General features: G+C 40.5%; 1 protein-coding gene across 1 annotated transcript; it reads right to left on the minus strand.

Annotated features, from left to right (window-relative positions):
• Nucleotides 1-979: 979 nt before the first annotated feature.
• Nucleotides 980-2,245, minus strand: LOC135937516 (brachyurin-like). The gene is made up of 6 exons (XM_065480667.1): nt 2,198-2,245; nt 1,953-2,007; nt 1,749-1,899; nt 1,444-1,703; nt 1,247-1,386; nt 980-1,189 (listed from the first exon to the last, which is right to left on the minus strand). Exons 1-6 carry the CDS (start codon nt 2,243-2,245, stop codon nt 1,019-1,021), a joined length of 825 nt encoding a protein of 274 aa, XP_065336739.1. The 3' UTR covers nt 980-1,018.
• Between the last annotated feature and the right edge of the window lie 23,417 nt (nt 2,246-25,662).

A 25,662-nucleotide genomic window follows, 5' to 3' on the forward strand; every position in this document is an offset into this window, starting at 1 on the left:
TTGTTCTTTTTCGCCTCCTCCCCGCCGCCGTAATGAGCAGGTTTCAGACACCGCAGTTTCGCCAAGCACGAAGTTGGCCCCGCGCGTGCGATGGCTACACAGTAAAAGTTTCAACTCTCTCCCGGTAATAATCGCAGCGCCCGACGAGAGCACTCTTGCTCCGAAATTCTGCGTGCTGAATATGTTATTATTATGATAGGTCAAAGTTTAGCCGCAATAAGATGATGGGCCCACCGTGTGTGCGCGCGAGAGGCAAGAGCGGCTCATTTACTCTCTCTCGTCGGATTCTTCAAGTACTTTGCTCCGGCTAAACACACTGCCCGCCGCCCCTAATAGCTTTGGCGCCCGAGGGGCATACTTTCGACCCGGCCCTTGTTTGATTTATAGACTCCAACCGCGGGCACACATCTTCTGAATCAGCGCAGGAATTTTTATTAAAACGGCCGCTCCAACAAGAAGAGATTTCTGAGTTCATTTTTGCGAAAATCCTTTTATTGTTAAAATAATTGCCTGTCGAAAGTCATTATATTGATTAAAGCACCCATATGAATATTTTCAGCAAATATTTGCTCTTAATAAACGTTGGCCTTTTTCAGCTGAAAATATGAGGTTTAATTAACAGCTGTACTGTATTGAATTTTTTCGAAAAAAATCATACATCGTTTTAATCAGATCTATATGTTCATAGTGCATTAAAATTCTATTTTATTATATTATTTTATCGCATTAGCAATCGAAAATTAATTATCTGTTTTACAACTATATATGTTAGTTTAAAAATTACAAATGTTTGAAATATAACATAAAATTGTGATCTATTATATGACAGTCGACAAAATGACGCGCACAAGAGTTTTAAGGACGGATCGGATCTCGAGCCTCCAGCCTCCGTTCAAATTTATTTATTCTTATTTATTATAATACAAAAAAATCCCAATTGTATATGTTGTATTGCAAACTTTTGAGTTCTTGCATTATAACGGTCCTCGATAACAGCAGTAGTTTTAAGGGCGGATTTTTACTCCAGCCCACTTTTAATCCAGTCAAGGTGAGCTGTGAGTCTGACGTGGCCGTCGGGTCGATGCGATTCGCAGCCGCCAACCCCTGGTTTAGGACCAAAGCTGAGGATTCCAACTTGGGTCTTCACTCCGTCCGACTCGGTGATGATAAGGGGGCCACCAGAGTCTCCCTGTTGGCAAAAATTTGTGAATAATGTTTAAGGAGCAAAAAAGCGAATTATGCGTACTTTGCATGTAGCAGATGCGTAAACAACGTTGTACGTGCACATCAGTTTCTCTGCATCAAAATCATTATAGTACTGGCTGCAGAAGGTTTTCTTCATGATGATGAGGTCCGTGTACCTAAGCACAGTGTTACTGTGGTCATCTAAACAAGAAAGTGAGGAATTTAAATTTTGTCCTTTCCTGAAGGGATTTTTGTTACTATTTTTGGTGTTTCCCCAGCCAGCGATGGTAGCTCTGAATCCGTCGAAGGTTGTTTTGACCTGAGAGCGAGACGGCAGCCGGATGGTGGCGATGCCTTCGCCACGAACCTCTTCGTCCAGGTGAATAACGCAGATATCGTAGTCACTTATATTGGTGTATTTCTCGTGAATCTTGAATGAAGTGGTCGTGACATACTTCCGGTTGGGTTCCTCAATTGCAAAGTTTATAGTGGCAAGGAAGACCCCGAAAAATTTCGCTCTGAAATTTTCGTCAAGTTGAATTTTTTGTGGCAATCTCACTCACCCGTCGCAACAATGAGCAGCAGTCAGCACTTTGTCTGCCTTAATGAGGGATCCACCACAGATATCAGTCAGGTCGCCGTCAATCGCAATCAGAACCTGGAATGGAAGAAGTCCAGGGGGTACGACAGCTCCACGGATGATGTTTAAATTGGCTACACAAAAATATATTCTTCATTGTGCATGAACACTCAATTGTGTAACAAACCGTGAGAGGCCCCGATGGCGCTTCCGTACGATTGTATTTTGTGCCAGTCAGCGGTCTGAAAAAGAGATTTTTTGTTAATTTTGTTAAATCATCAAATAATGTGTGGATTCAAACAGCTCGTGAATTAAAATACATATATATGTTAAAAATATGAAAATATATTTAAATAGATATGCTGAAGAGGCTGCAGATCGGTTGAACTGGCTCTTATAATTTGTCCAAAAACCCGAGATTAAATGACATACCTGAGCCGCGACGACAAGGATGAGGGTCAAGGCGATGGCCGATTTCATGACAGTGTTGCAGGGATTTAACTAACCTGCTTTCCAGGCAAACATATATAATGGTGCCATTTATCATATTATCACATTTTTACTGGCCAATCAAAACGCGTTTTTTCTTACGCACGAACGGAGTAGATGTGATGAAGTAATACAAAAACAATTATAGAACTCCGAACATCTCAAATCAAAATAATTATCTTTTTCTTGCTCGTGAGTAATTGATAATTGTGTATAAATTGTTGTCACTATTTTTTCTGAAATATGATAATTTTTTGTGTATGATTTTTTCTGTTTAATTATTACAGTCTATATTTACTCCTTAAAATGTTAAAAATTGAAAGTACTGATTTTTTAAAAAAAAAAACTCATCTGGGCTTTATATAGAGCGTTTTCAAGAAAGAGTTTTCTGTTCCTTTCTTGTCCTGTTCTGGGAAAAATTTCCCTGTCCTGTTCTGTCCCTGTTCAGAAATTAGATATATTCCTTTTTTCCAGATTTTCTTAAAATTTTATTCCATATTACAAAAAGGTCTTAGCAACTTTTAAATAGTTCTATCAGGTAAAAAATACTGCCGATGGCTGCAGACGCTGGTGCCGCGTTCGTTTGCGTCAGCACCTAACAAGAACCTTTATATAATTATTTTTCAATTTACTATTTTCGATTTTTAAAATTTTTAAGTGAGTAGAACTGGTAAAAATTAACATCAATTTTTTCGTTTACGAGTAAAAAAAATTCAGAAATAAAAAATTATCATTTTGCATAATAAATACTGACAGAAAGATAAACAAAAATTCCTCGTGAGTGAGATAAAGATAATTTTGCTTCGAGGATATAAGAATTCCATAATTGTTTATTGTTTTTTATATTACCTCATCGCTTCTACACCGTTCGTGCGCGAGACTAAAATACTTTGGATTGGCAGGTAAAAATTGCGATAACTTGAGACTATATCAGGGCGTGGAAGGCAGGTTAGTTAATTCACTCCAACGCCAACATGAAGAAGGTCATCGTCTTGACCCTCATCCTTGTCGTCGCGGCTCAGGTATGTCATTTAATCTCAGTTTTTTTGGACAAATTCAACTGACCTGCAGCTTCCTGAGCATCTGTTCTAAGTCATTTGCATTTTGGTTGATTAAAACTAAAACAATAAAAAGGTTCAAATTATTGGAAATAAATTAGACAATTTATGTACATTTTAGGGCTTTTATGAGTGCTCGAACGAAAATAATTTCAAATCCAGAAAGCACAACATAAATTTTTTCATATTTTCTTCTCCCAATTTCCCGAAACAATCCTTTGAAACTATTTGATTATCTGACAAATAAATAATCATTTATTGAGAGATATTTTTAATGCACGAGGTCGTTAATTCCACATAAAACTAACAATTTTCTTTCCAGGCCGCTGTCAGGCACAAAATACAATCCAAAAGAAACGCCATCAAGGCGGCTTACGGTTTGTTAAATAATTAATTTTTGGTGCACATAATATATTGAAGAAAATATTTTTTAGCCACTGTAAGCCACATCGTCGGTGGAATGGTTGCCAGCCCTGGACATTTTCCCTTCCAGGTTGCAATTTCCATTGACGGCCAGTATTTTTGCGGTGGATCCCTCATTAAGGAGGACAAAGTGCTGACTGCTGCTCAATGCTGCTCCGGGTGAGTGAGCTGGCCACAGAAAATAAATTTTTTGACAAACCTATAACAATTTCAGAGCGACATTTTTCGAGGTCACCCTTGGCACCAACAACATCAACATTTTCGAACCCAGCCGCCAGATTGTAAATTCCACTAATGCCACGATCCACGAGCAATACGACCAATCAAGCTATGACAACGACATCTGCATCATCCACCTGGACGCCGAGGTTCGTGGCGAGGGCATCGACACCATCCGGCTGCCATCTCGCTCTCAGGTCAAAGAAACCTTCGTGGGATACGGTGCCACCGTCGCTGGCTGGGGATTCACCGCAAATGGTATCAAAAATCTCTTTAGTAATTTGCGGAGGACTAAATTTTGCTCGCCTAGATGCCCCCATGAGCTCTCAGCTTGTCTACACTTTCGTCATCGTCTTGGACAACAACTTTTGCAAACAGTTTTATACAAATTTTACCGACTCGATAATTTGCACATACGACATTTTTTACGGATCTGGTATTTGCGATGTAAGTTTTATTCGTTTGTTTTTGCTCCTGAAATTTTATTTGCAAATTTTGTTATCAGGGAGACTCTGGCGGCCCTCTAATCATCACTGAATCTGACGGATTGCTGACCCAAGTTGGAATCGCAAACTTTGGGCATCCCCGAAAAGTGGGCGGCTGCGAATTGTTTCGTCCTAACGGCCACTGCAGACTCACCGCCTACCTTGACTGGATCCAAACGGTGGCTGGAGTCACGATCCGCCCTTAAAACTCTGGAACCATCGAGGAACGTTATATAATAAATCGTATTCTCTATTTCAACCCTTTGAAATTTCTTTTTAACGGCCCTTTTAGCAGTAGGTAGTTTCTAATTTCTAAAAAACGCTTGAGAGCCAATAGCCATTCCTCAAATGTAGTACATTATAATTATTTAGGCTCTAGTATGAATTTTAGAGACTTTCCAAAAGGAAAAATAGGCTCTGAATTCCCATCGGAGAAATAGAAAAAAACCTTGATCTGGCCCATAGGAGAATTAAGAAAAAATAAAACAAAAAACGGCCTCTCTGCTTTAATTTTGGGAGAGATTTAATATTAATTAAGCCATGCTATGAATTTTAAAGGCCGTAAAACGCGGTTTGGAAATTAATAATTTGTTTCGCGGGGCCCCTATGGTTCTGCCGGGCCGCTGCTTACTCTCAAATGGAAGAGCATTTAATATCCTACAACTTTATTGTTATTATAGTGCCGGAGATAATTTGGGTCGAATGAAAAAAAACTGAAAAAATCTAAACTCCCATAAGGATGACACGCGGGAGCTAATAATTTGGGATTTAATTAGTTGAAAAATTGATACTGCCACGATTACTACTCTATCCTCTTCTAATTGACAAACAATGATGCGAATCCTAGTTTGAGATTTTTCCGACCCATAGGCGAATTAAGGCAACTTTTTCAAAAGTTTTCTTTGCCACACTCGGCACACACAAGCAGCGCGCCACCGACCCCTGAGCTATTTGTTTCCGTTTTGATGGTTGATTTAGAGTGGGGGAGTTTAAATAAAACTCAAATGTCAAGTTTCATCAACGAGACATCGCTAAAATTATAATTTTAAGCAGTTTTTCGGTTTTGCGCCAGCTGAAGAGTGCAATAAAACAGACAAACGGCCGTTTGCTTATTTTTTTTTTAAATTCGGCCATTAGTCGGATAATAGACCACAACCCCTCATTAGATAGGTATATTTTTTCGACTTTTACTTGGCGTACCAAAACGACCTTTTTCAGAGGGTACCCTGACCTGAGATCCGCTCCCAAGCCGGGTTTTAATGCTATATTATACTTTTAAACTCATTTTGGAGACGATTTTTCACCCTTGTCTGCCACTGACCTTTTTCAGGGCTGCTTTTACGTGGGTTTTCCAGCGTAGTTGCTTTATTTTTGCTCTTTCAAGTTTCCTTTTTTGAAGATTTTGCTCTCGGGAAGCTGCAACGTGCACAAGGGTGCGACGGAAAGCACCCGAAGGTCCGAGGCCGCGGAGAGCCAGGGGGCCCAAAGTGCCATCAAGAGGGCTGACGGAATCGCTGTTCATTTTACAGAATAAATGCTGACAGCAATTTATGCACAACTATCAGAAAGATAAACAAAAATTGCTCATCAGCAAGATAAAGATAATTATTTTGCTTTGAGGACATATTCGGAATTCCATATTGTTTATGTATTACTTCATCGCTTCTACAATGTTCGTGTGCAAGAAAAAATACGTGTTGATTAGCTCATTATGTTAGGTAGAGGAATAGTGCGTTCATCGGGCCCAAATTTTGCTGCCCGGGCAGGACCATACCCTAGTGACGCAAGCCCGGACCCGGCCGTACCCAATTTTTAACTCATCTCATTGCTTGAGCAAGCCTTGACCCGATATTCAGTGCCCTAGTATGCCCGCCCATGGTGTCAGAAAAAATTAATTGCATTTTAATATCAGCAGAGTTTAACTTGCATTTTAAAATTAACATATAATACGCAAAAAAGAAAAAATCTGCACCTGTAGAGGAAATTTTAACTAATCCGACCGCACATTTTCCTCTACAGTGCAGATTTTGTTCTTTTAAATTGTCATTTGCGGCCTCAATTTTTTTTTAAAAAAACATTTCTTGGAGGGCATGAGCTAATAAAACGAAAAAATTGATTTTAATTTTTACCAGTTCTACTCACTTAAAAATTTTAAAAAATCGAAAATAGTGAATTGAAAAATAATTGAATAAAGGTTCTTGTTAGGTGCTGACGCAAACGACCGCGGCACCAGCGTCTGCAACCGCCACCAGCGCGCAGTGTTTACTGCCAGCGTGCTTTTTCCTTTAGAGAGGTACAACCGTGAAACGATCTGCCATCAGAGTTCAAGGACTGCACCGTGGCAAGTAAGCAGTGAACGTGATTAGTGACAATAAATTTTATTTGCGGCTCACTCTTACTTAATACGGCGTGATATAAATTTTTTGTAATGGATCGATTGAAAAATGAAAAAAGACAGCCATCGCAAGAGACATCTGTGCTAAAAGATGCTTATTAAGACGGCCAACAACTTTGGAAGTTGGAAAAAACGTGATCCGCAGCTGCCTTTCTCTGGTTCAGGTCCATAGTTGGCGATTCTGACTTGGGTCTCCACTCCGTCAGGTTCGACGACGGTGAGGGGACTACCAGAGTCTCCTTGTTTGAGACAAATTTAAATTCAGCTGAGGGTTAAAGAAAAATGATAAAAGACACCCATCGCAAAAGCCAGAAGTTCCAAAAGATAGGTATTTATTTGGCAAACAAGTTCTGAAATTTATAAAATTGGATATTTTTCAAATTCGAGTTTTTATAGCATTTACTATTTAATTTTGAATATCTAAAAAATGTATGTCCTAGGTATTGCATAAAATGTTGCCCTAAATGCATGGAAATTCGTTTTTCGGGGATAAATAATTATTGAACTAAATTATTTGTATTTTTAATGGCACATCAGTGCATTCCGTATGCACCCTGGTGGGTTCCAAAGGGTTGAATTGCACATATTCTGAAAGATATTGACTTTGGCGTTCTAACTGTGTGCATGCAGATACATCAGAATAAAAAATAAAAATAAAGAATTTTATTAAAATGAAAAATTAAACATTTTTTCAAAAAAATAATACTACTTTTACAGCGATAAAATTAGTTCCAGTCACTTTGTAAAAAAAAAATATTGACCTCCTAAACTCCTTGGTTTGAGCAAACTATAACAAGAAAAATAATTTCACAGCCCTTATTGTCATTGAGAATTAGTTTCTACAAATTTAATTTTGTCGTTTTGATCAGAAATAAGAAATGATGAGGATCACACACAGAGTCGCACATTTCGAGTGGTGGAATTTTAATGTGTCTGAATGCAGATTAGGGCTGCGGCTGCGAGTTTAATTAAAACGGGCGTCGGTGGCAGCAGCAGCGCGAAGGAGGATATAGGCTTTTTGCCGGGCACATCTGTTGAAACGGCTGCATATTTTACACGCGCGAGCTGCGGCGCGTCACACACGAATTATCGCATTTAACGCAGCGCTTTCGCAGTCGGCAGGTATCGATCAGCGTGGCGGTGGAAATTGTGGTGAATTTGGCCCGACTGACAAAGCCGAGGAAGCTAAGGATTTTTGTAATTACTGAAATTACTCGGCGAAAAAGACGAGGAGAACAATGCAAAAGAGAGCGAGAGTGAGGAAAGAGCGCCGAAATACTGGCGCTAGTGTTCGGAGAAGGAACAATGCGCGCCGCGAAAAAAGCACATAGAGACGAGGTATATTTTTAAAATCATTCGCGAAAATTACTTCCAAGCGGCGGCGGCGGCGGCTTTTCCAGCTGCGTGGTATTGTATGACACGGGGCGGGCGGAATGATGATGAAATGAAGTTTTTTGAGAGAGCTCCGCAGTGGCAGCTCTCGCGAACGAGCCTTTTTGCTCGCACGCGCGCGCCTCGCAGAATTTTTCAGTCATTAAAACACCTTTTTGTCCGTCTACACGAGTACGTACATATTCGAGCGCTGGCGTCGTATTTCTCAATAAGCGTGGCGGCGGCGGAGTGCTCGTGTCGCTTGGCGCCGCTATTAAAACGCGGAAAGAGTGCGTCAAGTGAGCCAAAAATAATCTCGGCCATCAAACCGTGGGCCGCGTGTTACCAGGCCGTCTGTCATTCCTTAAATTGAAATTTGCGGCCGGATGAGTGTCACAGGGTCATCTCCTCGCCTGCCACGTTTATGCTCTCCTTCCCGCCTGCAAGACAAACTTGGCATGTCATCATTTTTCCTCCTAAGGCTTTATCAGAGTTTTCTATTATAAGAGCGACTTATGAGCGGCTTATGAGCGGAAAAATGGCCCCAGTTATGAGAAAGATGGAACCGACATTTCACTCGATTTTCCTTTTATGGTTACATCCTCTTTGGTGATTTGAAACGACAGCGGAGAGTTTAATGATGAATTTACTAAAGGCATAATGCGTTCGTTTTATATATGTGCGTCTCTGTTTAACTTTTAGACTCCGAACGAGCACGAATTATATGATTTTGGACCACAAACCCAACCATAAAACTCAACAAAACAAGCTCAAAAAACTTAAAATTGTTCTGCAGAACGCTAGAGATTTTCTCGTAAGCTATGAGCTCATCGAGTCCCAATAACACCACCGAGCGGATAACATGGGACCTGAAGGGCCGCAGAAGAGCTCGGGCCCAATCGTGGCCATCTTTTCCTCACCCCGCACCAAAGTATTTAATTGAAATGCCAGACATTTGTACCTAAAGCCGCTGGAAAGGCGAATATATCTGTTGTCAAGTTGACCATTTTTCAGAATCTTAGATAAATTTATGGCCTGTTAAATTTTCGTGTAAAACAACCAAAATACAACCATAAAAACGTATAAATTTTACTTCGAAGCTTTTATTTAAACAGAAAATAATTTCAATCTCTACAAATGGTCTTTGTAACTTTATAAGAAAAATTCGTAAGACTGCATAAATATAATTTTTTACTTGCTTCAAACGTGAAACCCATCTTTTTTGTTTAATTGCTATCCAAAATCCCCTCTCAATATCATAAATTTGGAAAAATCATCTGGATTGTGCTGATTCTGATTTGACTAGAATGTTAAGATATTTAATTTAAAAAAAGCCAGATAGTGACAGTTACAGAGGTCATAGATCTTAAAATAGAGGATTTGGGAAGATATTTTAGCTTTCATAATACGGTGCTGAAGCATTTTTAGAGACTAGTTTTTTGAAAAGGAGTAGCCCAAAGGCTTGAACTTGACGCCTAAATATGAGAAATTGGTGACAGTTTCAATTTCGCTATCTCATTTATTTAAACACTGTCAGAGCTGCCAAGTCTTCATCTCATTTTTGTTCTGGATTTCAGACATTTTTAGAATAATTTTTACTCTATACAGAAACCCCCTCTAGAATTAATGTTACATTTCAGTAGGACAAAAATGTTGTCAGAAACAAAAGTATCAAGAGCAGAGATCTCTGGTGGCTCGGGTGGGCGCGCTTTTTCGCGAATGAAAAGCATTTCCGAATTGCAAACGTGGCACCCCCGGCGCGGCCTCATTACCTCCCCTGTCTCGGATTTTTTTTATTTTTCGGTCGGTGCACGCGCGTGTCATCAAGGCCACGCGCCCATGACGTCGGCGGTTCGTCGACCTTCGTCCTTTCTCTCTCTTCTTTATCTCGCGCCCTCTGGAGCTTAAGGTCCTTCACCTGCCTGCCTTGCCTGCCTCCTTTTATTCTTCTCTTTTTTTCGGGTAGCACACTCGACGAGTACAACAACACCGTGGAGCACTCATCAGGCATTCAGCCGTGCATTCATTACGGCCGTCGTTCGTCTCGCTATAGTCTGATGCTTTTCGTGAATGCTTCTTAAAAAGTCGCAAGCCACTCTCGGGCACTCATTATGCGCACTCAGCAGGCCGTACGCACCCACCGACAGCGCGTGGATCCACTCACTCACGCAGCTCGGCCCGCCGCGTACACCCACACATCGATTCCAGCCGATGCCTCTTTTCAATCTGCCATTGTCACAGTCGCTGCGTCTCGCTCTCTCACAGCACAATCAAAAATGTAAGATTGAGTCCAAACGCGAGTGCTCCCACTTGACATAGAGAAGGAGCGTTCCCGAGAGCAACACAATCCATTGTTGCTGCTGTGCGCCATTTTTACTAACATATTGTTGATCCTGGGTGATTAGGGAAACTCATGCGTACCTCAATTTAGAACAACTCCATAAAATATGGTCGTACTGGCGCTCAATTGCAACCTGAGTGGATTTGAGCACTTTCTAAGCTGGTTACAAGGATTTGAATAAATTCATCAGGGAAAACATTTATATTTGACGGTTTCAGTGAGCCGCATGGAGCCCTGAAGATATGAAATCCTTTTAGGATATGATATAAAATCGAATTTTGAAACCAGTTTTCGTCAATAGGCTGACCCTATATTTAAAAAGAAAAATCAGTTATTCAGTAATTTCGTTATGATCTGGCAAAGCTATTTGAAGAAAAATACTTTACTGATATCATTTTTCAAGAAAAGGTCAAAGGTACACCTTTCCCTTTCTAATTTCCTTTTACATATAAAAATAATGACGACACTAATGAATCTTCTTCAGTCTAATCACGAGAATCTTCTCTGCTCTTACGTTAGCTGTACAAAGCAATTTCTCGTCGTGCTGCTCTTCGCGAAAATTCATTACCCCTGCTTAATTTGTATAAAATATACTTTAATTAAAAGATAAATTTATTAATGCCGGGCGCAAGATAACAACATTAATTAAAGATCTCGCTCCGGCAGGCTCCGCGGCCGCGATGAATGCAGATGAAGTGCCATTTTCTCGCGCTGTCTTGTTGATCCAAATGAGAGAGGGAGAAGAGAAACTTACTTACGTCTTGGCCAGGCACGGCAGTCGTGATTTGCAGAACAATCCGTTTCGCAGCAGCGGCGGCAGATTGTACACGCTGCTGCCAGCTCCAAATCCCATTAGCGAGAAACGGATATAAGAACACATTCATCAAACGGGAAAAGTGTGACTGAAATAAGAAAACTTTATCGCGCCGCATGAATCCTACATTAAAGAATATTTTTGAGCTGGAGAAATGCATAAGATACTTTCCAGATGACTTTGATAGATATTTGATATCTCAAAGTGATGATCAAACATGGATTGCAAACACCTCTAGCAAGCACCAGCGGTGTGGATGGAAAAGTTGTAAGCTACTCCTCTGGACTGGCCGACATAGGCGCCACTGTGACAGCTTTTAACAGTTTTTAGAACTTTTAGACAGTGCCAATCGATTCCTGAGGGTTTTGAGTTTGGCCGGATCATTTGATCTCGAATTCGACACCAAGTGCCGAAAATCAGAGGAAATGCAAAATCCGTTATTTTAGCGGTTTTTTGTCAGAACCTAGCCAAATAATATATTATGTCACTGTGGCGCTGCTGTCCCGATCTTAGACCAGCACTTCGTCCAACCAGAGAACCTGCCTCGTCTCTGATTGGTCACCGGCGTTCTTGTGTCTAGGTTCTAGCCAAAAACCACTTAACTATTAACGATTTTCAGCACGTCGCTTTGAATCATCGACTGAGTGATTCGGCTGCCAAACCTAACTAAACCTTAAGGAATCGATTGGCATTGTCAAAAATTAAATAGTGTATATTACTTACCACTTTGACACTGTGTCAAGCCGCCAAAGCGAAAACGAGCAGTGAACTGTGATTTCCTTACATATTGTCTTTGTATGTTGCACTCCTTGAGTGTTTAATAAAGAGTTTATCAAAATTACCCAACACCATGATGGTAACACTATTTTAGAGTCCAATCTTTCATCAAGGCTGACGGTATAAAATAAAAACTGATAAATAAAGCTACACAAAACAATTCCAACCGTGCCTTTCCATCAAATCTGATTATTTAATCCAACCAGACTATTTATTCAACACTCAACAACCGTTGATTACGCTTTTAAAATGACAGCCATTGTTGACCTGGTGGATTAACACACACTGAGCGCACCGAGATTCGACCAAACGTCCAGTGCAGGTGGCACTAATTAGTTTGTTGGATGTGCTTTGCCTAATCCGCGCCCGACCTGCCGGCCGCTTGGTGTGAATAGAGGAGCAGTGAAAAACAGCGTTTTCCGGTTAGAGTGAGCAGTACTAATGAGAGACTCGGTGCTGACCCGCCGAGCAGTGTTCGCGTTCGTTCCACCTCAAAACCTAGCCTTTGGCAGCAGCAGCCGTTGTCGCGTCCTTAATTTGCGTTCTCGCGCTTACACGCCGTCGTATATAATTATTTTGCCCTGCGCCGCTCTGCTCTCTCAATAAATAGAGCACGCCCGAGAACGCTCAGCCAGCCACCGGCGCCGTGTATTATATGTATATATATGCATATTTTTCCGCCGCGTCCAAAGGCGAAAAACCATACGGAAAGAGCGTGAGCGAACTACGTGAGCTTTCGCCGTCATTGCAGCTCTTTTTCTATACCATTATATATATTTTTTCTCGTTTTCGCGTCGCTCTCGCCGTAGCTATTCATTAAAAAGACGCTAAAATTTGAGCAGTGGCGGTGGCGGAAAAAAAGAGTGACGTCGAGAAATATTGCGCGCTTTTGGCACAATACGTGTGCACTGAATTAAAAACTGCTTATGAATTCACGCTGCGTTAATAACTTGGGCGTTTCAATGCGTGCGCGCATTAATAAATACACAGGAAAAAATGCGCGCATTTTGGCTGGCTTGCTTCTGCTGCTAGGCGGGCGCTTTTTATTTTTTTCTCATTTTCGCCGCCGTGATGACAAACTTTCTGCGAAAGAGTTTCTTTGTGCACGCCGCCGAGATTATTATTGATGCCCTCGACGCGGAAATTCCGAAAAAGCAGCAGCCTGGCACCGTTTCAATTCGAAATGTGACTTTTGCGCAGTGCTGGGCAGGAAGAATGTGTCGCGAGATTCCATTAAAAAGCCATAAAGAGGCACTTAATTTGGAAACGATGCATCCACACTGGAGAAGAAATTTCTTTTTATATTTTTCGCATTTTCCTCCGCATGAGCAGGTTTCCTTGAAATATTCCCTAGAGTTTTTTCCTTGCAAGCGACTCGGATTCGTTTTATGCTAAGCCTATTCATTAACTGAAAGTCCTTTTTCTCGTTGTGACAAAGAAATTTTATTTAATTAACTTCTTGTTAAAGCACATAAATGTAAAGACATGCTCTCGTTTCAGTCGTAATACATGCAGTATTTGTTGAATTTGATCTTCAGCAGAGGATGGCAACTACTTGAATGGAGGAAATGCCTATTCAGAGAGAAAAGAGCGGATTACTCATGACTGCAATGCTTTATTGGTAGAATGTATTTTTCATAAAATTTACTGGCAAGGGAATACGTAGCCTGCTACGTATCTCTCTATAATAATCCCTGAAGGAAAAATTTAAATGTCTCTTAAAACGTCCAATAGTTTTCTTTTTGTGATCCATGCAAGACAAAATTAAAATCAAGCAAAAATCTATAGGGGCCTTTGACATCAAATCCAGCTAATTTTGTTGACGATTTAATTCCCTTGACGGTGAAGGTTGGAGCGGAACAAGCCGCACCGAAATCCGAAATCCAAGCTAGAGTCGGTCTCCATGATAACAAAGCCGTCTGTGTGGAGTTTTCAGTCGGTGTCGGTTTGCGATAAATTGAGCTGGTTTTGCGAGCCGATTCCAGGTCAGCCCGGTGGTCAGCAATCAAGCCGCACAAACCACCACTCTGTCCCTAATCAACGGCAAACAGGCTTGATTTAACTTGTCGACCGGCGCTGGCTCCATCAATAATGAAGTGCACGGCCGACCGTAATGCCGAGGCTAGCGAAGGAACTAGACCGACACGGGCTCTCTAATCAGGCCGCAACATAGAAGCAGCAGCAGGTGCCGACGGTGCAGATCAATTTCTTTCGCGTCTCTCGTCAAAAGTTTTAATCACGTCGTGTATTATGGAATGTCCCATGGGTGCTTCTCTCTTCATGTCCAAAGATGAAATCGGCGCCGTCGAGCGAGCGCGGTTCGTTAGACTAAACTGCTTCCAGCCGATTCTCCTTCTTCGTCTCGATTTCTTCGCTGGGGTTTTTCGCCTCCCTAATTCGAGAGCAAAAGCCGCCTAGATTGGAAGCAATTTTTCTCTCACTGATTGCTCCAGACGGATGCGTGAAAGTAGCGTTTGCGGGTAGAGGCCTTTTTCGAAATTATTTTATACATATTTTACTGTTAAACTGAATTCAAAGACAGATTGTAAAAGAAAAATTTATAACAATTTACGGGAATTTGAACAATTTTGGGGCAAATTGCGAGGTTGCACAAATTTTTGAAACTCGTTATTTTGGTACTCAGTAGGGCTGTAAATTTCAAGTAATGGAGATATTTTTCTGAGCTTCAGTCATTATGGGATCATCAAATAATTACGATTCATGCAATTTCAAGTCAATCGATTCACTTAAAACCGTCAAAAAAGATCTAAAATCTCTAAAAACACCACATTCCCTTGTTCCAGTTCGGAAATTTACTTTGTGTGAACGAGAACTTGGAATCATCATAATTTCTTAGCGTAGCTATAGCTATATTATTTGCGTTTTGAGAACTTCGATTGGGAGCGCGTAAGATGTCCCAAAAGAATTTGTTCAAAATGCTTAAAACGGAATTTTTTCGGAAGACCCAAACGGAAGTTATCCAAAACGGAAGTTTTCGGACAATTTTCTTTTCGCATGAATTCCTTTCGGACATTTTCGATTTGGACGTTTCGGACAAATTCTTTCTGAACAACTTGTAGCCACCCCTTGGATCCTAATAAAAGACACAGCAGTTCTTATATTAAAATCGATTTTATTTTTAGAGTAAACAAAACTGTAAAACTAATTAACTCCTGATATTTTAACACAGGGCAGACTCGGAAAACAAAATTAAGCGGCACGCAGGGCAGATAAAACGACGGGCCATAAAGTTGATATTTATATGCGTGGTTTCCACGTGCAATATATTTTTCGCCGCCCTAGACGAGGGGAACTGAACATTATAAACACACGAAGCCAAATTAAGAGGCGCCGTGTTTTAACGTTCCACTAGCTCCCCCGCGTTTGGATTGCTTGCGGTGGGCGAGATAGCGAACGTAAAAGCGGCGCGAGGAATGCAAGAGTAGTATAGTTGCGACTAATGCGACAGTTTATGAAATTAGCTCCGGCCCATGTGTACACGCACGGTGCTTAATGAACGGGGGTGGGCGGGCTGCAAACCTTTCCTTCGAGTACTCTCTGTACTTGCAGCTTGGCTCTTTATGCGGCGCGTCGTGTCGTGCATCCTCTATGCCGTAATTACTCTATTATGACAACGAGTATTTGAAAGCCAAGCTCACTCGCTCGCTCGCGTCTCAAAGGCTTTCAGACGGCGAGCAGATTAACTTTTTGCTGCTGCCGCGACGGAGTTATGCACGCCGGATTAATTGCATGCTGTGAAAAACTAAATGAGCAGAAGCATTTAATTTATTCGTAAATCTACTTAGTTTGAAAAGTAGCTCAAGAATAAATTAATGGCATACATTTGAAAAACTGAAATAGTAAAAAGGAGGCAAACAAAGAATTAAAAATGAATGAATGTATTTATTTATTTTGTTTAAATAAATTTAAAAAAGAAAAATGATTCGTGCATTGCAACCATAGAATTAATGACAAAAATAAATGAAAAATATTTTGCATTGAACCGAATCAGCAGTACTACAAATTCCAGGAAAAGCCATTTTATTCCATAGCCACAAAATCAATTGCAGAAGTTATTGAAAGCATAAGGCCGTGAATTCAATTTTCAATCGTCACGTTATCAAACCTGCATTCTAAGCCAATTGAACTAGACAAAATACCTTAGTATGTCCCTTGTTCAGTGTACAGGAAGAGCGTTTAAATTTTTCAGGCTACAGTAATTTTTATTCACTTTTGATTCTTCGTCTAGTTTACGGGAAAAATAATCTATTTGATTGCATGCAACGCAATCGGAAAGCCGTTTCCACTCGCCCTTTGAGCGCAATATGTTCCCTTCAGTGCAAGCTGCGTCGGGAGAGAGAGAGAGTGATTGAGCGCGGCCGAGATGTAATTCAGCAGCAGTAGTTATTCCTCGCGTTAGCAGTGGCACAAAGAGACGGAATTAATCCGCTGTACGTAGACGCGTACGGCGAAAGGGCGGCCGCTGCAACTTTGCTTAAAATGCTGGTGTGCGGGCGCAATTGTAATGCAAAGTCGGGCACGCGGCTCGGCGCAACTTGCTTCACTAATAATGATGGATTGTTGATGAGATGAGATGGATCTCGCCGAGAGCGAGAGAATATTGCCCGCGTACAAGTGAGTGAGTGCTGCACGCAATTACGCTGGGGCCGCACGCGCGCGCAGCACAAAAGAAGATGCAGTTCCAAGGGGAGCGAGCCAGTGAGGGATTCCGCTTTAATTAGAAATAATTGCACTTTGCAACAACTTTGCCAACTATTCGCCCGATTAATGCTGAGATCAGTCTGCTGGAAAATTGAGGTTTTGTTGATGGTCAACTGCGTATGAATGCATGTTAAGTGTCGAGGGCGCAAACGCTGACTCTTGTAATAGCTTTTGGTCCAACCCTTTGGTTATTTAACAAAGGAAATGTGAATTTTCTTAATTTAGTTTAGGGGTTGGGGATTTTAGACCATTCTTTCTAAACATTTGAATCAATTTGAAAAAAAATGTACACCGAAAACGTAATTTTAAGATTATTTAACCTTATTTAAACATCACGGGACGAATGTCTAGCGTTGTTCAAACCTGACCGCTCCCAGAGTCTTAGAGGAGGTCAGAATTCATAACCACTACTAATAACAAACTCAAATTTCTTTATTTCCTTTTTGCATGAAAAAGGTAACACAGAAGCGCTGCATTTCTAAAAAAATAATTTGAAATAAACAAATAAAATAATTATTCTTACTAAAATATAAAAAATATTCTACCTATTTCATGGAAAGCCTTGACTTGCTCCGAAACAACAGCCACAAACATTTTTTTTTTAAATTAATGCCATCACAAAATATGGTATTTTAAGCTTTTTAATATTTGACCGTTCGTCAAATCACAGTGAGGGCGAGTGACGGGGTTGACAAGAGCGATTTGGTCACTCGCATCTACTCTTTTAAATATTTGCTCACAATCGGCAATGAGTGCATTTCGTCCTGGTCCCGGTAAAATTGCGCAACGTTCAACAAACACCCAAATTTTCATTGTCAAATTGATTGTTGCCCTTTTCTTGCAACAAGGATATTCGCGTTTGGTTGTTGAAAGTTGCGCAATTTTGCCGCTACCAGGACGATTTGAACGTTTTCAACGACCGCTGAATCAGAATTCTCTGCAGATATTACTGTCGTATTGATTTTGTTTTTTAGGTAAATACTGCCGCGATGAGGCCTGCAGGGACGAATCTGCCGCTGCACAGTACTAGAACGTGTTTTATTAAAAAAAATCCTTTAAAACTTCCACTGAAATGCACGTAGAGCTGATTAATTCGTTAATTTAAATTTCTAAAATGTTCTAGTTAAAAACCCTCTAAAATTTCGTGCCAAACCTTTTTTTATTAGGACAGGTATTGGAAGCACACAGCCTCTAAATGAATGCACAAATCTATATAGGGTCCAGAGATTAAAAAAAATTACGCCAAAAGACGCAGCAATAGTCCAATAAATGAAATATTTTAAAGTATTCCAAACAGGTTAGTCAAAGTACTTTAGGTTCTTGAGTAACCAAAAGAAAATTTCGTATTCCAGGAGTGTCCGCCAGAGATAATTTTTGTCTCCTTAAGTAAAAGTTCCCCTCAAGAAAAATAGGAGGGAAAGGAAAGATGAAAAAGAAATGTAGCTCCCGAAAGCGACGTGTATAATGCGAAGCTGACGTTGATTTAAGTGTGTAATGCCGTCGTAATGCAATTCGAGCGAGCCAAAGGTTGCAGATTTCCTCTAGCTCTCTGTGCTCTGTGTCCCAAGTGCCGAGGAGCGCGAGGGAAATGATAAAAACGGCGTCGGCCCCTCCCTCACATGTGTATAATACGACGATGATGATGATGACGGTCGTGCCGGCTGCATCCGTTCAGGGGCTTTTCCACTCTTGCTCTCTCCGTCTGCGAGGCCGAAATCCTGCCGCGTCGCCCGCGCCTTTTCATATCCATGCAGATCAGCCAATCAAAAGGCAATCTAAATTCCAGACAAATTTTATTCCGCCCCGCGGCTTTCTTGACTGGCGTTTTTCATCACCGGCATCCGTCAGAGGAGCTAAGCTTTTCACACGCCGCACACGCGGAAATATCGATCCTGCAGGCAAATGCGATTGGCTTCATTAGACGGCGCGCATTCCTGATTATTAATCGCGTAAGGGCTCAGCCAGAGAGCTGACGAAGATTGCCGTCGCACCTCGGCACCCACGATGTCAAAATACATCAGCAGTTTGAAGTTCCAGTCAGCCAAACCAAACATCAATTTAATGTCGAGTCTTTAAACATTGAAACAGTGCCGAAACTACCTCTCTTCTAGCATCATTAGAACTCTGGATATTTTAATTTTTTTCAAGAATTTATTGCTTCTAATATTTCTTCATCCGTCCTAATCTGTCGGTTTGAACCGCAAAAAGTTTGAATTATGGTGTTAAAGCAGCCGAACACACACATGCATGAAATTTAATCGTCGATCATTCCTTCTTTCTCGATCGTATCTTCGTGAAAAAGTGTCTCTTTTGGTGGCAAGTGGAGCGTGCGATAGCTGCATGATCTATTCCTCGCTGTCGTCTGAGTGACTCGTAGATTTTTCACTGACATCTCACTGTGAATGACGCGACCCGCCGCGATACGTCCGTATTTCTGAACGCCTCTGCTATTCTAGCGATAAAGACACTTTGTCATCGCACGGCATGACGGCCAATTTTTCATACTCGGCCGAGTCAATCGGGAAATTGCATTCCTACCTCAAATAAAGTGGTGTTTTCGTTTCCAACTCGTGACAAAATGTCTGAATTAGGCTGCGGAAATACTCCGTCATTTGTAGCCAAACTCAACTTGCCCTTGGCCAAAAAAATCAATTGAAATGAAACATAAAATATTCCTAAATAGATATAACTTATCAATTTAAGATATTTCGAACTGCCATATTTTCTTAAAAAATGGTCGAATTTTAGTAAACTAACTTTTTTATAAATGCTTAAGTGAGATGAATCGAATTGTGTGCAGTTTACATACATTTGTATGTGAGTTTCCTGACTATTCCAATAGAAAAGTGGTCTAGAAAAATTGAGTGCAGGAATATATTGGCTTGTAGTAGAATTTTGATTATTCCCAAGAATGTTTTCATAATATCAAGCATTATTTTGGCTGCATCAAAATTTATAAGCATGAGAGTACATTTTTAAAACTGCTACCAGGAAATCGGGGAGAGGAAAAAATACCAGCACATGTTATAAATTGGAAAGTTCAACAGCTTTCCGCATTCTGCCAAAATGTTTGCTCCAGCACTCATGGCCGATGAGTTTAAAAGCCAAATTCATAACCCCTGATATGTAATTCGAATTTTAAAAAAATGGCTGGAAATGCTTGAATAAAAATCCGAAATGTAAATAGAGTCCATAGAGTTCTAATACTAGAGGTTGTTTTCAATACAAATGTTAATGTTAAATTGATGTGCGAAATTCGTGACAGACCTTAATTGAAACCCTAGAGAGTCTCCAAAATTAAAGATATGAACGTCCATGACTCGAAAACCATGAATAACGGAAATCATCCTCTAGCGTTAAACTCTGTTGAATAGAAGTAAGAAAAAAAATTAGGATTAATATGGGTACGCATTCCTGGGAAATAAAAACATTTTTTTTATTAAATACCGCCAAAAGAGAGGAGAAACTATCTGCCTTGACAAAAATTCCCTCGTCTATTAGCAGCCATAAGAAAGTTGCCAATTGCCTGCACTTGGCTTTCCGAGGCCGCGAGCATTTAATATTAAGTCCCGGGGCGAGTAATTGCTGTCATCACACGCTCGGCTTCATTTATATCTCGCGTCGTCAATAGCAGCAATAACAATAATTACTCTGCGCCGTTTCGCATGGCAGTCGCGTCGTCTCGCGCGTAATTAAAGTTCCTCCGCCTCCGACTATTAAGGAGGCAGATGCTTTTTATTTTCCATTAGCCCGCCCGCCGCCCGCCCACCCGACCGAAATGAATAATGAATTTTTGTTATTGTTGCTGCGCGGAGAAGACGGGCGGGCGGCCTTTATTTATTTTCGCGCGCCCCCAGCCGCCAACGAGTTGAAAAAGCAGCGGCGAAAGGGCTTTATCATTCCGACGCCGCGCTGCCAGTCGGCTGCTGGCTGGTTAGTTAGCAAAAAGTTGAAAGATGAGAAAAGTTTCTTCATTTTCAGTCGCGTGTGTTTGCTGCTGCGGATTTATATTTCACGCCGGGATTGCCACCCGTGCGCGCACAGGTCTATTAACTAGCTTAATCACCAAAAGGGTTTCACTGGCGAGAGGTGTGTTAAGTAAGAATTTGAAGAGTATTAATTTTAAATAATCTAGATACAAATTAGTGTGTGTTAAGCAATATTACTTTTAAATATTATTAACATTAATTAACTTTTTTGATAAATTATTTTCTGTGCTTTTTTAATGTTTTATTTTTATAGTTCTTATTTTAATACGTTCAATTTAATAATATTATATCTCCAGCATAACATAATAGAAATTGATTGAGCTTTTGAGATGAAGCCCTGTAAACTTAATAGCTATAATAATACTGCATTATCGTCTTCGAATATGTGAAAATAATATATTTAATGGAACTTCTTCCACGACTGCAAATAGGGCAACCAGAATTAGAGCTTGTAGGCAGCACATTCTGTTACTAATTGAGAGCAACACTAGCAGTTGACAGGTCTGTAAGGTGCAGTCGCTGCACGGGTATTTGACATTGAATGATACTGTCTGTCTCTTTCGGCCCGTAACTCAGCATTATTCCAGCCGTAGCAGAAACATTAAAAACAACCTAAAATATAGACTAAACTGGCCTTCTTGTCAGAGGAAAGAGGTAGTATTTTTAATTGCAATTATTATTAATCGGTAAAACGTGTTTTCGGTGAAAGATTTTTCTTATTTGCTTTTCAGCTATTAAAAAAGTATCCAAAGAGGATTTTATTTATTTCAGCCTGTCCTTTTGGCTCATCCGAAACCGGCAGAGCCAACAGGGATTTGGGACACCTTCATGATCTTCCGAGAGCTGTAAGCATTGTCCAGTGGACAGTTCTCCGACTGCAAACTGGCTGTCTGCAACGATGATAAACAAACCGTGGTGATAATAAGACTGCGTGAAGGAGAAGTGCAGCCGATGGCAATTTTAGCAAGTGAGATGTTCAAGGCAATGCTGATAGGGAAAGGGAATTGCAAAAAGGGCGCTATTATCATCAATAATGCAGCTCCCTTAAAAAATTTCCTGATGTATATTTGCGTTACAAATATTTAATGTTTATTAAGGCTTTTCCAACAATTTTTCTAAGGAATTTAACTTTTTTAATTTTAGTTATGGGAATTTTCTGCAATTCGTAATAAAAAAATATAACAAAATTGCAAGTCTGTAGACCTATAATTAATGGCTGTCCAATGTCGGAGGTGGGGTAAGTTGGTTGATTTTTTAACTCAAAATGCTCAAATAGCTGAAAGGAGGCGCCACTTGCTGCTTTTCGCACCGTTCCAGCGGCATTAGGGATGAATGTCTGGCGTTTCAATAAAAGCCTTGGTGCGGGGAGGCGAAAAAATAGTCACTTTAGGCCCAATCACCTCTGCGGCCTGTGTTTCCGCTCGGTGGTGTTATTGGGACCAGGTGAACTCATAACCTCATAGCCCACGGGATGTGCTGAGCAGAAGTTAAAAAAACTCTAAAGTTACCAATATTTCCTTGCTTTTGCATGAAAGTTGTATTTAATTGTCCTGGATTTTTATTCTAAGCGTTGATTTCGAACAGTTGAATTAATTTCTTTGATCTTAATTGATAATGATTTGCTGACCCGTGCACGTGTATGCCCTGCCGTCTGACCAGCAGCTGGACGATTACATCGAGATGGGAATTCTGACCAACAAGTTCCTGGTGACGTCACGACCGTGGAAATGCGCCGAGGGCATCAAGAGACTCGTTAACCCGACGCACGTGTGTTCCACGCTCGACCAAGTCATTCACTGCAAAAAAAAACTGGCCGACGCCTGCAACAAGGTATATTTTGATTTGTGTTGGAGACCTCTGAATTAAGGAGCCAAAAGATAACAACTATTGAAATATTATAAATTTTTTAAATTTAAATGCAACAAATGCATGGCTCTACTCTGCTTGAAAATTAATTTAGGATGGTGAAATTCTGAAAGGAAAAAATACACGTAACAACTTTTTTGTTTTCTACATTGTACAGCGGCTGTTTCGGCACCGCAGGCCTCATCAGCAGTACTTTATACCTCCAAAATAAGTTAGAAAAATTGTTCGAATTTTTTTGTGCAGATTTGATTTCTTAGCTCATTTGATGTCTTATCAATAAGTTTTGGAAACCAAAACCTGCCTGATGTTTAACCCGAAATGTATACAAAATCGGAGCAGCTTGAAGCACTTTCTTTCCTTGGAGGAAATTTTGAGCTTATCCTTTCCAACCAATGCATCAATACAGATTTTTCTCAAAACTCATTTTCTGACAATAAAATCATTATTTTGTCTAGAGGTACCGACGACAATTGATGGGATGCGAGTGGCGCTGCGCCACCGGTGGCTGACATCCATGTCCGCCGACGAAATTGACGAGATATGTAGTCGGTGCTTTTCTCACAGCCGAAGAACAAGACGCTCTTGGCCGCATGATAGTGTTCAAGAGGAGCAAGAAAAACATCCGCCTGCCGGACACGCCGTGCCAAAAGGTCGAGCCAAGGAGCTATTTGAAGCTATTTTAGAAGAACTTTTTATATTTGCAAAGCCAGTTTTACTACACATGAAGCTTTTGATTCAAGAAAAGAAAAGAACCCAATAGATTGAACTGAATTTGTTGATTATTTTATTAATTTGTGTGCATTTATTGATCTAGAGATATTGATCTTGAAATGCACAGTCCGTAGCCACTTGATTTTGCCAATAAACTTTATTTGGCACTTTGAGAGAATTATAGTTTTGCTCAAGATTTCGGCAGAGCAATTCCTGAGGCGAGCATTAGGTGCGATTTCTGAGCAGCACACATTCGCTCGGAGACGGAAGTTAAATGTTTAACTAGTGATGCATGTTGATGTTGGCGGCACAAAGTAAAAGCGAGAACTCACTCGGAGCCACCGCCAGCAACCGGCGCTCACGAATTGTTCCCCAATGGATATTTAGAGCGAAACTCTTGCGCTGGCAGCAAGCAACTTTGCAAGAAGTTTATGCTCCCTTCTTTGTGCCTTTGTTTTTATTTATTTAGCATCGGGGGAAAATACATATAATATATAGTAATAATTTATGGCCGCGAGTTATTCGGAGCGGCGCGTAAAACATTCGTGATGGCCCAATAAAATCGGGCCGGCTAATTAAGGAGAAGGGCGTTTTTTTTCACCTGAGGCGTGATAAAAGCGGCTGGTCGAGCAAAAGTGCAGTCGGTAATAAAAAGCAGCCGCCCACCGGATAATGCACTAACCCTGCTCCCCGCGCCACCCTCGCTAATATCACCGCACCCCTAAGCTGTTGCAATGTTATTATTGTGCTGGCGCGGCGAACCATTCCGTAGAAATCGTCGTGAGTCAGGGTAAAAATCGTAAAAGCGTAAAAGCTACACTACACAATGTTTTGATTTCATTTTTTTTTTTACTTTTCTTCAATTGTTACAAAAATGAAAACAGATTATTCCTAGGAAGACTACATTTTTTAAGTTTGTGTTTCACTTAAATAATTAATTTTTGTTTCTGAGTTCTCTTTTGAGATCGCCACCACTTCCACAGTCTATATGTGTCTAAAAGTTGGAGCGTATTATTTATAATTTGTTCTACTACAAGATCAATGGCCCCTGAATTGCACAGTTTTCACCATTTTGTTAAGGGACTAAATTTTTTGCTACAGTAGCCTTTCCCTCCAACACCTGACCCCTCTATTGCGCAAGCGAGCGGAGTAGAGGGGTTTAATTGCAAAATCGTACATTAGAAAATAAAAATGAAAAAATAATCCCTGCCTTAGATCCTAACTTGTTTATTGAAAAATAAAAAAAACAATGCCCGTGTCGACGGTAAAAAAAACCGGGTTGAAAAAATTCGGCGCATGTACATAAAAAGTAAAAAGGGCAACAACAATGCAGGGGTAAAAAATTTTGTACTGCGGCGCGGTAGTTTTATTGCAAAAGTGCAGCACGGATGGGGAGGGAATGGGCATCCCCCGCTGCAGCATCCACTTATCTGCGGCCCCCGCCGCGCGCCTACGTCTGCACCCTTCCCACCTATGTAATAATATTGCTGCGCCTCGCTCTTTGCATGGCGGCTCTCTGTGTATTCTTATGTACATTTATCAGCACACTCACTCGCTCTCTGTGCAGGAACAGCGGAGAGAAGCTCTCAAGCCGGCAAGTCAAGGAGAGAAGACGAAGCAGCACTTACCGATAATAACGCAAACCAAAGAGTCTAATAATATTATTAATGCTCCACTCAGACGGATTTTCTTCTCGGCGAGACCGGGGGAGCAATCCGCAGCAAATTCAAACAAATCTGGTTTACCTCGAACGTCTACGATGGTGGATATTTATTTTTCTTTCTTAGGGAAATTTACATTTAATCTCCAGTATTGTCAAAGAGGTCTTAGTTTCAACGAATGTTTTTTCACGACTGAGATAAAGGAAATCTTCTTATCTTTCATAAGTATGCCATGATTAATTAAAGTTTTTACGGTTTTTATCAAAATTAAACAAAAAATTATACCTCAGTTAATTCTCAATGAAAATTAATTTCATAGCTCTTTTACGCCTGTTTCTTATTTATTTTTTCTTTTTAGTTTTTCTTTGGTAGTTAGAATTTACTTTTTTAATTAATTTACGCCTATTTTTAATTAAAAATATTTTAATTAAATAATATGAAATTCGATTAATGTTAAGACTCATTTTATAATTATTGGCAATCTTACAATTTTATAACTAGCCAATTACGAATAATTATAGGCTTTTACTTTTCGATGCCAGCAATGCATCTTCTTTTTAAATTGATCATTTCACA

The sequence above is a fragment of the Cloeon dipterum genome, chromosome 2 (assembly GCF_949628265.1).
Source record: "Cloeon dipterum chromosome 2, ieCloDipt1.1, whole genome shotgun sequence".
Classification (NCBI taxonomy): Eukaryota; Metazoa; Arthropoda; class Insecta; order Ephemeroptera; family Baetidae; genus Cloeon; species Cloeon dipterum.